This window comes from Ornithodoros turicata, chromosome 6 (assembly GCF_037126465.1).
Source record: "Ornithodoros turicata isolate Travis chromosome 6, ASM3712646v1, whole genome shotgun sequence".
NCBI lineage: Eukaryota > Metazoa > Arthropoda > Arachnida > Ixodida > Argasidae > Ornithodoros > Ornithodoros turicata.
In genome coordinates this window covers 72,857,006-72,870,363 of record NC_088206.1, presented here as the reverse complement: position 1 = coordinate 72,870,363, position 13,358 = coordinate 72,857,006, and the positions used below count along the sequence as shown (strand labels likewise).

General features: G+C 45.6%; 2 protein-coding genes across 4 annotated transcripts in view; one reads left to right on the top strand and one right to left on the bottom strand.

Moving 5' to 3' along the window:
• The window catches only part of LOC135397317 (protein numb-like), a 59,038-nt gene that overhangs the window by 25,735 nt on the left and 19,945 nt on the right, over nucleotides 1-13,358 (bottom strand). The window contains exon 3 of one of the 2 annotated variants that reach the window (XM_064628816.1): nucleotides 8,687-8,887. The exons of the other annotated variant lie outside the window; for it this stretch is intronic. The gene's annotated coding sequence lies outside the window, so the exon portion shown is untranslated. The remainder of the gene's footprint in view (nucleotides 1-8,686; nucleotides 8,888-13,358) is intronic. 2 annotated transcript variants of the gene reach the window in all.
• Nucleotides 9,127-13,290, top strand: LOC135397318 (leucine repeat adapter protein 25-like). Of its 2 annotated transcripts, none has more exons than XM_064628818.1 (3): nucleotides 9,127-9,409; nucleotides 9,698-10,042; nucleotides 11,929-13,290. In XM_064628818.1, the coding sequence occupies exons 2-3, from the start codon at nucleotides 9,701-9,703 to the stop codon at nucleotides 12,250-12,252; spliced, it is 666 nt and encodes a 221-aa protein (XP_064484888.1). In that variant the 5' UTR covers nucleotides 9,127-9,409; nucleotides 9,698-9,700; the 3' UTR covers nucleotides 12,253-13,290. The 2 variants fall into 2 exon arrangements, with proteins under 2 accessions (XP_064484888.1, XP_064484889.1); XM_064628819.1 differs by having other exon boundaries at nucleotides 9,149-9,232.

Here is a 13,358-nt window from a genome sequence, read left to right as displayed (position 1 = left end):
TGTTCGAGAGATATACGTAATTTCGGCTACTCTCTCAGTGTGAACAACACGGCGTAGAATTGCGAAAACAAAAATCACCGAGATTATCAGTAGGGCCCGGAAATTTAGGCACTAAATAGGCAGGCACTTCCCCCCCCCCAATACCAAAATAGGCAATAAAAAGCAAAAATAGGCACGATAATGTGGTACGCTCTTTGGCTTTCTTCTTGATGTTTCAGAATGCTCCATCAAGGAAAACTTGCTCGTTTAACGGCTACGGTACCATACAAGCTTTGACGACTGGTACACCAATTCTGAGGCAGCCGGGAAACACCTTCCTGCGGGTGTTCACACGCACACCCGCAAGACATCGCTCAATTTCACACAAATTCAGGGAGGCTTTCAGCCTTTCTCGGAGAAAGGAACGAGTATAGGAGATGGTCTGTGCGTCATGGACGACTGACAGACAACCTCGCAGCTGGTTGTACGATTCGGACCGAATCGAATCGCGGGAATACCGAATACGTGGGCTGTTTTCAGCGCGACCTCCGAGTCACAACAACCAGCGTATCCACTATTTCTATTCTATTTCCGGCATTTCTTGATCTTAGGATTAAAAATGCACGAGAGGCAGAGGTGATCAGTGCCTCTGCTCGACTCAAACGCACTGACACAATCGGAGATAGTATTCAGTTGATGCCACTGGAAGATTTGCAACCCATATGCAAGAAGTTGTCTACTAAAGACAAACAGGAGGGTTTTTCTTTTTAAATAAGTCTAATCACCACCCTACAAAAATATCAGCTTTTATGTGTGGACACGTAACACCGGTAGCATTGCATGATGCTCTATGTTGCGTGCCGTTTTGCATCGACCAGGCGCTGACAGCCATGGCGTGCAGACGGTCGTCTGTTTGTCTGCTACCAGATGTTCGTCTGCGACCTGTAGGAATCGCTCCCTCAGGTCACGTGCGCACTATGGAGGAGGAGGAGGAGGAGGACACCTAGGATACATTCACCACACCGGCGACAGTGCCGCATACGGATTGAGTAGTTCGAGGATTTTTAGCTGTCTTCGCGTGGTTTACACGGTCTTCCCGAAAATAAACAGTTTATTATGCACACTTCATTATATGCATCGAAACTTTGGTCGCTGATACGCGGGGAACCATGCACTTTCACATTTACTAAATTTTAAACAGGAAAAGGTTCATATCATGCTTCCAAATAGTAAAACGACTGCTACTGATGTGACCAAGTGCTACTGTGACCAAGCCCGCATAGAAGGCTGCTATTTGATTGCATCTTCATTCGCATATTCACTTCAATTATTATTACCGTGTTATTACTATTATTATTATTTATTTTTTCACATTATCTTTACAGAGGATCTTTTCACGTAGAACTTACTTCTTTCCGAGATCGTTTATGTGTCAGCACCTTTTTATGCAAATTTGAAATTTTCAAGCAACGTTCTGGGCCTTACGTTTCGGTGTGATTAAATATATTAATCGAATCGATTTAATCGAGTTGATATAATTTATTATTAACATTTACTTTAATTAAAATAAATTGATGGTCACCAAAGTAAATGCCGCGTCCAAAACGACGTTTTTCTCCCCTCACGAATGTGGTTCTTCAACTTGGAATATCCTGCATGTTCCATAATTCAACGCACGTTCCAACTCCGACGAGCAACAAGGACGCGATCACTTCCGGTTGTCGACACGTGACGTCATGTTCCTCCTCCTCCCTCTCCACATGTACCAACACGTGCTGTCCAACTTCGTGGCATGTGACCGAGGCTTCCCTGCTGCTGGCAACGTCGATCCGTGATTAGGTTTCCCACTCGTATGTGTAACACGGGTTACGCTATGTGATGACGTCACTTGACTGATTCATCACGTGGTCCGAAAGGGATGGCATGCACCAGGCAAAGACTCGTCATTTTGGGATTGTATTCTGTCGTACGTTTTGTTGTCACGCGAGCCAGACAGTGAAGAGCTTCATTAGATACAGTAAAAGTCGTTCATTTCGCGTGGAACATATTTTCGTGTTTTGGTGGAGGCCACTGTTGACGCGGCAACTTAAATTCGCGAAAAACGCAAGCTCATGTTTCTCTGTAACTGTCAATGTATCTACTTCGCGGGCACTTAAAGCCGCGAATTTTCGGCGCTCGCGAAATACGCCACTTTTACGGTAGTTTACGTAGGTTTAATTAATGCCTTACACACTTATCAGGGAGAACTGCGCAGAGATTTTCGCACCGTTCCTCCAATACACTTTTGGACATGTCACGCTGACGCTCGAAAACAATAATATACATATTGTGGATCCGTATTTATGGCCTATTTAGGTCTCATGGTTTTTTGTCCCATAGTCCCTCAGTGTATACTGCGAATCAATTAAATTCAGCACATATTAGCGTCAAAGTAACTGTGGCTACGAGGGGTGTTCCACGGCAGTCCCAGAATAATTGCAAAAAAAAAAAAAATGCCCGAAATCCTGAGCAAATCTCTGGGTGGAAAGGGGAATGACATGCGTCTTAGGCCGACTTCAAGGCAAACCGTGGCCGTGTCTGTCTGGAAAAAGCGCAGGCAGGGTACCATTGCCGTCCAAAACTTAGCCACGAATTCTTTCCTACGCGTTGTATCCACTACGGCCCTCATTCACACACGTATACCTATAGATGCACCTGGCCATGCAAAGGCAGTCGAATCGAGCGCGATTGAGTTCTACAAAATTAAAGCGAATACCACAGTCCCCCAGCAGACAGTGACCTTCGATCTTGAATATTATACGGAAAATGCTATCACGTCCCAAGAGGGCGTTGGCCCCACAGTAAAACCCGCCTCCGACCAATAAAGCGCTCCGGGGAAATTATGAAAGGCGAGCTCATATTTGACGACAAGTCAGTGCCACACCCTTTCCCCCGCGCCTTACTTTGTGTACTGCCCTTATTTCGCCGAACTGTGTGTGTGTCCGCAAAGTACAGCTGCGTTGACATTCCTAGCACATTATACTATCACAGAAACGCAGAACCAAAACTGCTTTGCTCAGTGACAAGTGCATGATTTGCGTACGAAATTCGTTCAACTGGAACACACAAATTTTGGTCCCAATATCGTTGCTGAATTTGCGTTAATTGGCGTGAATTGGCGCGCGCGCGCGCACACACACACACACACACACAGTGTTTATTTCACCTCTTTCCCGCGGCTCTCGCATCATCATGCGTGAGGACGACGCAAGTTCACTTGCGGCGAGTTTGCGTACCCACGCTATTTTCAACAACCGCCAGCGAAAACCCAGAATAAGGATTGCATTCTGGGCGTGCGCAGTGATGACCTCTAATGCCTAGCCTGAACTAACCTCACTGAGGTGCGCTAACCTAACCTAACGTATACTTAATATAATATGATCCAACGATTATCTACCTTTCACCAAATCTGCTGTATAGAAGTGCTTCAGACGGTGTTACATACGCATATAAAAAAGGTTCTAGACCACACAATTTTACAATTCTCGTATTTTCAGATTCGGTATATCGCCTTCTTTTACTTTCACGCATTACTTCACTTTTAAACGCACTAATTTTTAAAAACCATAAGCCCGTCTACGGAACTATAGCCCTATTGGAAAACTGACACAAAGTTATGTCGAAACAACAAATTCATTTTAACGATGATGATAGGGAAGTTCCATCGCCAGGGGCTATACTCTACCCCATTGCTGGTGGTAAGAAATGGAGGGAAAAAACGAAGATGCACATGGACCTCTCTTCCGACGCACGAACAGAGACATTTTATTTGCATAGGGAAGAGAAGCAGATCACAAGGGCTCTGTACGCTTCTTTTTTCTTCTTCGTCTTTTGCTTGAATGGAAGACTTGAAAGCGTTATCCCGTGTCGCCAGTTTTTTAGGCCGCACCCTTTCTCCGTTTTATATCGTGCTGGTTGAAAGCGACGCCCTCTTACGATAAGCAGACGACCAAATTTGTCGAAAGCAGAAATGAATGTTAGCAGACGACCAAATTTGCCGAAAGCAGAAATGAATGTTAGCAGACGACCAAATTTGAAGAAAGCAGAAATGAACTTTAGCGGACGACAAACTTTGTCGAAAGCAGAAATGAATGTTAGCAGACGACCAAATTTGTCGAAAGCCCCCTAGTGAAAAACTCTGAGCGTGGGCGAAAAACACTGAGACAGGACGAACACAACAGCTCAATCTAGCAACTTGTTCAATTTTCAACTCGACCAGAGAATATGAATGATTAAAAGGAATAACAACGCAGTCTCCTTTCTTTTTTCTCCTGCGGTAAGTGCTCGGATCGAAGGGTAAACTGATCAAGAACTCTGTGCTCTATCAACTTATGGTCGTAGCCTGCACTGAGGAGTCTGTTTATCTGCTTTTCCAATGCCTCGAAAACACGATGGGAACAAGACTTCAAATGAGCGTTTCTTAACGAGGCATTTAATCACCCCATTTTTTAGTAGTTCATAGTGACAACTGTTGCGTGGGAGAATTGGCTAAGTGCTAAGTTTCGAATTACCTACTACAGGTTAAATGGAGCGCAACGAACCACATGGATTATACGATCAACGTATCTACCAATACTGAACCTGGAGGATAAGTGCTAAGGTGAGAAAGGACAGAAGAATGAAGGGAGTTCAAAGAAATTTCGGATAGCAGGTGGAGCCGATAAAGACACCCTGCTTCTGAGTGTAGGAAGTATCATCTAAGCATATATGTCACAATTGACCTCAAATGCAAGTGTGATGCAAAAAGGATGCAGAAATGAATTTTGTGCTAATACGAGAACTATGTACAATATGGAATTACACATAGGAATTCCGTGCTCTTCCTCGCAATAAAATAAATAAAAGGAACAGGTTCGAAGACTGATTGCAAAAAAATCGATTGCGACTGAATTTATGGGGCGAAACAGAAGGACACGGTAAAGAAATTTCGAGAAGAGGAACGAGGAAAACACGACACCACAGACGAAAGCGGTTCAAGCCACAGAATTTGAAGACAAGACGATTAGAGCAATGGGCGGGGGGGGGGGGTGGAAAGAAATAGAATAACAATAGAAGGCCTGCCGAAGTGAACAAGACAGAGGAAATTGAGTCGAGACAATCCATTTAACACGGAAAGAAGACAGACGACAGGACCTTTCGGAAGCAGGTGAGAGAGGAAGAAAAACAGGCGACAACCACACTAAGCGAATGGGAGGACGAAATGTCGTCTGTAAGAGAAAGGCGACCCTAAACGAACTATATTTGAAAAGGATGCAAGAAAAAGTGGTACAGACGATCCACGACCTTCAACGTAATCCCATATCTGACTGCACTTCTACCGATAGAGTGTGATACCGATGATAATAACTTTACTTAGGGGGTTGCGACAGGTCATCGCAGACAAACGTCTAACCTGCATTGACAGTTTCACAGCTAAGAAGGTAAGAGGAACTGATGCGGCTCTGACGTTGTGTGTACTGCGCTTGTGTTCTGTCCTTTCTTGTGTGTTCCAGCCTCGTAACGTCAATTCCCATTGTGTTCACAGACCTCACCGCCGCCAGTGAGGCAGCGCACGGGCAGTCACGTGCTTAGGGCTGCCAATGGGAATGGACTAAACTCGGAGGTCTGTGACGTCTGCGCTTTGCTCGGGAGTGCGTTCGAGGGCTTTTATCTCGCTAAGTACGACATGCAGAAGAGTAATCCTTTTTTCCCTCTGTGTCCTGGCGTGCAATACAATGCGTGCGTGATATAGCGAATCACATCTATGAAAGTGTCTCAACCCCTTTAATAATTTTGTGGGTCTTCCAGCCTCTGTTCGGGAAAGAGAAAAAAAATATATGAAGCACGCGAGTATTTATGGCATGCGCCAAGATTGCTAGGAGACACGCCGTTGTGAAGAGGCCAGTGCACTCTTAAAGATGAGTTTCGCCACATAGCACGCTCCTAGCCAACCATCATCCCGAATGACAACGTTCTCGCCCCTGGTTTGTTGAAAACGAGAGGCGGAGCCCATTTCGTATCTATAATGAACGTGCATAATGGCTACAAAATATGCTCAGCCTCCCTTTTTTCAACAAATCAGGGGCGAGAACGTTGTCATCCGGGATGATGGTTGGCTAGGAGGGTGCTATGTGGTGAAACTATTTTTTTAAGAGTGTGGATCTAGGGAGTACGATTAAAAAAAGAGAGAGAGAAAAAAAAGAGAGAAAAGTATGATTTTCCCCAAACTCTTTGTTTGCAGTTCTTTAGGAGTGTGTTCAGTGGGAGTTGTTCGTGTGAAAAGTGAAGAGTATTGTTCAGGCAAAGTGCATGGACACGACGTCTTATACTCGTACTCGTCGCCAATTTGTTTCGTTTCTTCGGTTTGTGCGGCCGAGACGCGGTTATACCAACGTCACAGAGGAGCCAAAAAAATAAGAAAACAATCACACTGTACGTTATCATCGCCCCCACGCACCGATGGCTCACTGCTGAGGTATTATATTGACCAGTTGCAATGACCCACGGAAGCCACAAGATAGCACTGATAAACAGCTGCTACTTTGCCCGACTGTGGTGCAGGGGCCACGCTCAAATGCTATGCACGAGCATATCTACCCAACACAGATAATTCAACTGATCCCCGCGTCGTCAAATATAAGAATGTAGAGATCTCCTTGATGCCTACCGTTAAACACGATCTCATTGTTAAATGCAAGAAGTTCCTTATTTGCGTACTACAGCAATCGTTTTGTTAAAGTAAAATAATAATAATAAACGCTATGGCAAATTAAATAGCTGGATAATTAGACAAATAATCGCCTCGTACCGGAGAGTACACCTACACTCTCTAGATTCTAGAACATCTACAACTGAGCACCGCGTCGAGAGTATATCCCTCCACAACGTGAAGTGCAAAGCAAACGATCGGTTGACCTAAAAACGTGCTTCTGCCACATCATTGTAGATGTGGCGTGTCACGCTAGGCATTGGGCAGCCCTATTTCCTGTCTGACGAGCATTGAGAGAAAACCCGTTTTACGGGAACAGCCTCATCATTCGAAGCAGATGATCCCAGCGACGCTGCAGACTACAATAGCTGCGGAGATAATTTGTCTTCCACGTCGATGTCAATATGCCGCGATAACATTGTGCCCACATGCCGGAAATTACATTGGCCAAGAAGTCCACGATGATAGTAAAAAAAAAAAAAAAAATCGTGGCGTGGGTGCCGAAAACGATAATGTGCGCCGAAATGACGACAGAAATAAATTAGAAATTTTTCGTCTGCGAAGAATTTTAGAATATAATTTTTGTCTAGCCTTTTCGACGACTGCCAGATTTGGATCTTACGTTTGTCTGGGTAACTTTTTTTTTCTTTCCTTCCCTCTGTCATATGCGAAGAGAAGCACTGGTGTCGAGCCACCTGCACTCCACTCATTGTGTTTCAAAACGCCATCACGTGATCAGTGAAATCGAACGTGGTTGGCGAAGCTACAAGTATTTCTCAACGCAGCCCTCCCATACATTGTTTGCGCAACAGCGCGCCTACAGGTAAGCACTTTTGGACGTGTGCCTGCCTGCCAGAAGCCCTCCCCATACTATGCCCTCCAAGTCGACGACCCCCAAAGAAATGGCACGAGTCACACCGCGCCTTGCTCGCAATGTCACCTGCGGACTTTGGTGTACACGTAGCCCCTGTCCATGCGCAAATCAACAAAATGCCACCTATTCATTAAGCCCAAGGACGAACGTTTTTCGCGTAGCCTTGAGAACAGCACAAGGCTGAAAACGTGAAACACAGAAGGCAACAAACGTGTTTGCTGCCGTACGGGGTCTGTATTTCCTAAATAATGACGCTGCCAAGCGAAAAGATGTCGTCTGTTTTGTTTAACAGTAGTATAATTTGTTGTGTCACATTCGGGTTGTTTTAATTTTAGATACTTTTAACGGACGCTGCTCGTTTTCAAGGCGCCGGAATCGATAATATTCATCGTATCATCACTCAATATTCGCTGAGGCATCCAAACGATCGCAGCTGGAGAAGGCAGAGGCATTGCAAAAGCAACCGTGATGATCTTGCAGACGAGGCAGATATCTAGGACGTTTGCGCCACCTCCAGATATCGCTCGGAGAAAACGCTTATCACTACGAGGTGCGGTATTGTGTAATACAGCATGGAGTAGGAAGTATGGCTAACCGCGTGATAACTGCGTGCTTTATAAATCTTAACTGCCATATACCTCTGCGAGTACTGATGATAGAAGTTCTACAACAGGCTACGATCGAGCGAACAATGTCGCCGTTTGACGATCAACAAGCACTGTTTTATCAGTCTCTCTTCTAAGCACGAAGCATGCGTAAAGTTTCGCATACGATTTGGAGATTGTGATGCCGGCCGGACTTCCCACCTTGTCAAAACCAGTGACAATCGCCGAGGTGTTGCTACGCGACGAGCAGCTGGGAAAAAAGCGCCCTTCCCCCGAATGCTTTTCACAAATCGCGCACATTTCCAATATTCAGACAAGAAACATGTTACAATTCCCATAACACCGCGACCCAGTAGATGTGCAACCACGAACACACGTTGCGCACCCGTACGTTGTGTTATCAATATTCATCGTCCTCTCATTTTCGTCGCATTTTATTTTTGTTCTAGGCCTGAAAATGCCCGAAAAATTTGGGCAGAGCTTTCTTCGTGAGAGACTCACCTATCTTTATGCCAGTGCACTCGCCGTGCCGAAAGCCTTTCCTTGTTCAAAGCACAGTCCGCGAACCATCGAAATCACCCTGTAATCCACGCACTGCATCCAAACTTTCATATTTCGGTCACATCTGTACAATCCATTACAACACCACGATTCCTCGTCGAGAACATCCCGTCGCCTTCGTGCAGCGGGTAAGCAGGCTTCCTGCGCAGAAATCATGACGTCAAGAACGACACCTAGCGCCATCATTCGATAAGTTTATGAAACAGGAATGCTGTTTTCGTTCTGTACCACCAACAGGAACGTCGAATTTTTAGCTTGACGATTTAATTCGCAAAAAAATTTTGCGTCGTTGACAAATACAGTGTAATTACACCGTTCAGAACGCGCCTGAAGTTGAGTCAAAACAAACAAAAGATTGAGTCACCGCGTGTCCAGCGGCATCTAGCAGACGAGAGTTGAATTACTCCTGCTTCTACCCTCCTGCTCCTTCTGCTAGCGCCCCAGCCCCCTAGCTAGCACCCATCCCTGCATGCATCCCAGTCAGTGGTGGGTGTACCATTAAACGCGAGTTATTTAAGATATTACAGTAAATTACGCATTCGTAATATCGCGTTCTCTCAAGCCTACCTCCACAAAGCAGAAGAACATGGTTGTATAAACTCGTGCGAGCAGCCGCCACATCAAAAGAGCACACAGACACATCGCAACAGCCCACCGATAGTAGTACGTAAGACCTGACTGTCACATTGTCGCAAGGGGCACAGCTTATCTCATTCGTTTGTCGCAGAAATAACCCAGTGTCTCGAAAGTACAGCTCGCAAGCAACTTAAAATAGCACTGCAAACGCAGAAATTGAAATGTCGTGATTGCTCTATACTAAAAGACGAAAAATATCTATGCCATAGCACAGTCCCCACAATGTGCTGTATACAACGCAGTCTAGGAAAAATCACTATGCCCCAAATGGATTACTATAGTAGTACTTGGAAGTCTAACACACACATTTTGCAGGACATGGACATGCAATCCCTTCAGGGCTTGCCACCACTACCCAAGAGCCTGAGCGGATTGCTCAACTTCAGCAGCAGCCAGTGGCGAGAGCTAGAGAGGTTGCACACAATGCGGACTTTAATCCAACAGGACCTGAGCCGGAGCGCCCCTGGACACAACCTCCACAATTCTGCTCACGGACGTTCACGGCACCACATCGCCCCGCAGGGGGGCGAACGCCCCCCGCATGCAGATCAAGCCGTTGTGCCACCGTCCAGCGGACGTGGGACGCAGGAGAGTGGAGATCAGCGGATGACACGAACGACTAGGCTCGATGCGCAGCTTGCTCTGCTCCGCAAAGAGATGGTACCATTTCGATTGCACTCCGTTTTCTTGTCATATTTGTGCACGCTTTTGACACATTTGACACTTCAGAGTCAACGTTGCCTTGGGTCAGGGGCGAATTTAAGGGGGGGGGGGGCGACCCCCCCCCATACGGCTGTGTTCCCTATGTAAAAACCCTATCTTCTAGATGATGCTGTGCCGCAGAGCACGAAATTGCCTTAAGACCTCCCCCCCCATGACAGACCCTTAAATCTGCCCCTGCTGTGGGTCACAAAATGCTTTCATGAATTCCTTCCTCGCTTGACAGCATGAATTTCAGTTGAGTATAATGGTTGGAGCACCACATAACCAGCATTTTTATTATTATTTCATTCTAAGAAATCTTCCTGCAGGCACTGACTGCTGAGTTACAGCCTCATTGTAAGACGTCACCGCCAGAGATTTAAATTTGTTTCCCCCCTCTCCCATAGTCATGCCAGTAATTTTAAGCTCAAAATCACACTCTCATTGGACTGTAATACATTCACTGGTGTGATATGCAGTATGTTGATGAACCTTCGAGTTCCATGTGCAAAAAGCTTTAGAGACGCAAGAGATTTAATTCATAAGCAGCTGGATCTTGTGTCTACATATTTCAATCTTACTGATGATGATTCTAACGCAGACCGAAAGATTGTCGTTTTACTATCTGATTTCACAAAAGACCATAAGCGTAGAGATTGAGAATCCTTCTTAATTGCCAAATTCTTCCATATAGCACATCTTGGCCTCGAGATCTGTGTTATCCCTCCAAAGTACACAACGCAAAAATGGACACTGTGCTTCCCTGTCCAACAGTCAGTGCCACTGTATCATTTATTTAATCTCTCTTCATCCACCCACACCATTTCCTAATGGTGCATTTCGGTGGCCATTTCGTGGCAACGCCGCCCAGCACTCGGAAATTGCAAGGTCGGCTCTCATGCTGGATCACATGTGACCGTTGCCACCAAAAGATGGTTGCTCACCATTGCGGTCGCCAGTCTTCGGGTTCCGTCGGCTGCTAACCCACGTGAACTTCGATGTGATGACACCGGATATAATGGGGCAATCCGCTGCCCGGTCTCTTCGAGGCCGGGTGGAAAAGTGCTAGCCGGCAAATTCCTGGCGCTCGGAAAACACCACGAGAACGCACGAGATTGCTACGTCTTGACAAAGCAAACGGAGTTGCTTGTAATCTGGCAACACAATATATGCCAGGAAATGACCATGCCAATTCACCGTAACTGATTAATAGAAGGGCTGCCGTGGAAGTCGAATAAATTTTCAGTGAGAGGTAACACCTCGCGGCTGCATTCTTACACTAATCTGATTACGCCACACCTGGAGACCGGGCCTCGTGCTTTTCTAAATTAAATTGTGCAGTGATGAAACGTAGTTGGGCGAAAATATTTTGCACAGTGGATCCTGACCAGGGTTGCCAGGTCAAAAACCTTGCGAAGTTGTCAACGTGGCGTTTCAAAGTAGCCAAAGTAGTCAGCTTCTCTTGTATGTAGCCAATCCTGTAGCCAACGGTGTGCAGGCATCATACATTGAATCAAGGACTCTTGAACCAGTGCTAAAACGCCGGCACAAAAACAAAACAGTCCGAAAGACATCGTACTGACTGAGAGAGAGGGTCAACTGTCAAGGGAAACAGAAACGAAATGGCATTATATGGTGCACGATGGAAACTATCCCTAGTTTGGCGTACAGGGGTCTCAGATATAGTGCGGAGAAGTAACCATAAAAGTAGCCAGAAAATAGCCAAGTCGCCATTGCCCAAAGTAGCCACATCTGGCAGCCCTGATCCTTATAGAATGCTTGATGAACGAAGTGGCTTTCCAGCAGTGGTAAGTGTCCCTTCATTGATCTTTTGAATCTCTCAGGTCGGACTCCGCCAGCTAGACATGTCCCTCCTCTGCCAACTATGGTCCCTCAACGAGTCAATCCAAGAATACAAGCAGGCACTGCAGGAACGCTCCCCAACGTGGGACCCCACCCACGAAGAACTCCTCGGTCAACTTAACGGACGCAATTCGGTGTCACCGTTCGAGGTGAACAGCAGTCCGTCTCCTCATCCGCGGGGCCACGCCGTGGCAACTCCTCAACGTCACTCGCATCACAGACCACGTAACCTGTGCTCTGTGCCCGAGAAGACATCTCCGCGCGCGTCATCCTGCTCGAGCATCGAGTATGATGACGTTATGTAATTTTAGACTGTAGGTGCTGCGTTCATTTCATGAAACGGGTGTGTCATTCTCTGAGAAGGCTTCGATGTCTTTGATAGTCTAAGAAACATGTGCTACGGGGTTGTCAAAGTGGCTTTGTAAGAGTACCTGTCACTAATACTGCTTGAAATGGACGCATTTTCTCTGACAGAATAGTAAGAAGATGCAGAGATTGTTTGTTTACTTGAAAGATGAAGAAACGTAAAGGCAATACGGACAGTGTTCACTAGCAACTGGCTTTTTGGCCCAGTGAACCCAATAACCCTGTAGCTAGTGGATGCTGTCGGTGTCTCTCTTTTGCGTTTCTTAGGGTTTCACATTTATTTCTTTTCACGCAGAATTTGACGAGGACGTTTGCCTTAAGAATCGCTCACAAAGCAGGTATACTGCGACATCCACCCAGCTGTGTGGTGTGAGGTTGTGGGCTGGAGGCACAGTTACGTTGCAGCAGTTACCCCCCAACAACAGGGAGACGTGTTTGCACTCATCCGGTAGCTGTGTTAGCTCTGTTTAGTGAATCTATGTATTGTAGGATCGAACTATTTTTGCAGCGCTATTTAACCTGCACATGTAACTTCCTCTAGCTTAGAAGCATAATCCACAAGGACAGCGTCTGTAGTTCCTATCCTAAGCAGCTATCGATGCTTTGAATCCCCACTGCAATCTTCCTTATCAAAATAACCACCCAATACGTATCAAAATAGTGTGCCATATACAAGGTTTTGAGGTGTTCCTCTTTCTTCTGTTCATTAATTTTACAGTGTCTATTACGTATTTTATTACAACGCTTGCGTGATCTTCTCCAAACTGGCAACTGTATTTCACATTTACAAATTGTTTACAGACCTTGTCAAGCAAAGACTGTTTATATCTGCATTCCCGTATTATTTTCGGCGATTGTTATCAGTGTACAGTTGAATATTGTGGTATTTACAAGTCCTTTTATGTACGTTATAATTTTACAATATGCATTGTGCCATGTAGAAATATTCTACCTGCATAAAAAGTTTATATCACATCTCACAGTGAAACATAATTTTCACATAATTTCAGTCGCAATAGAAACGCGCACAAATTCTCGCGAAACA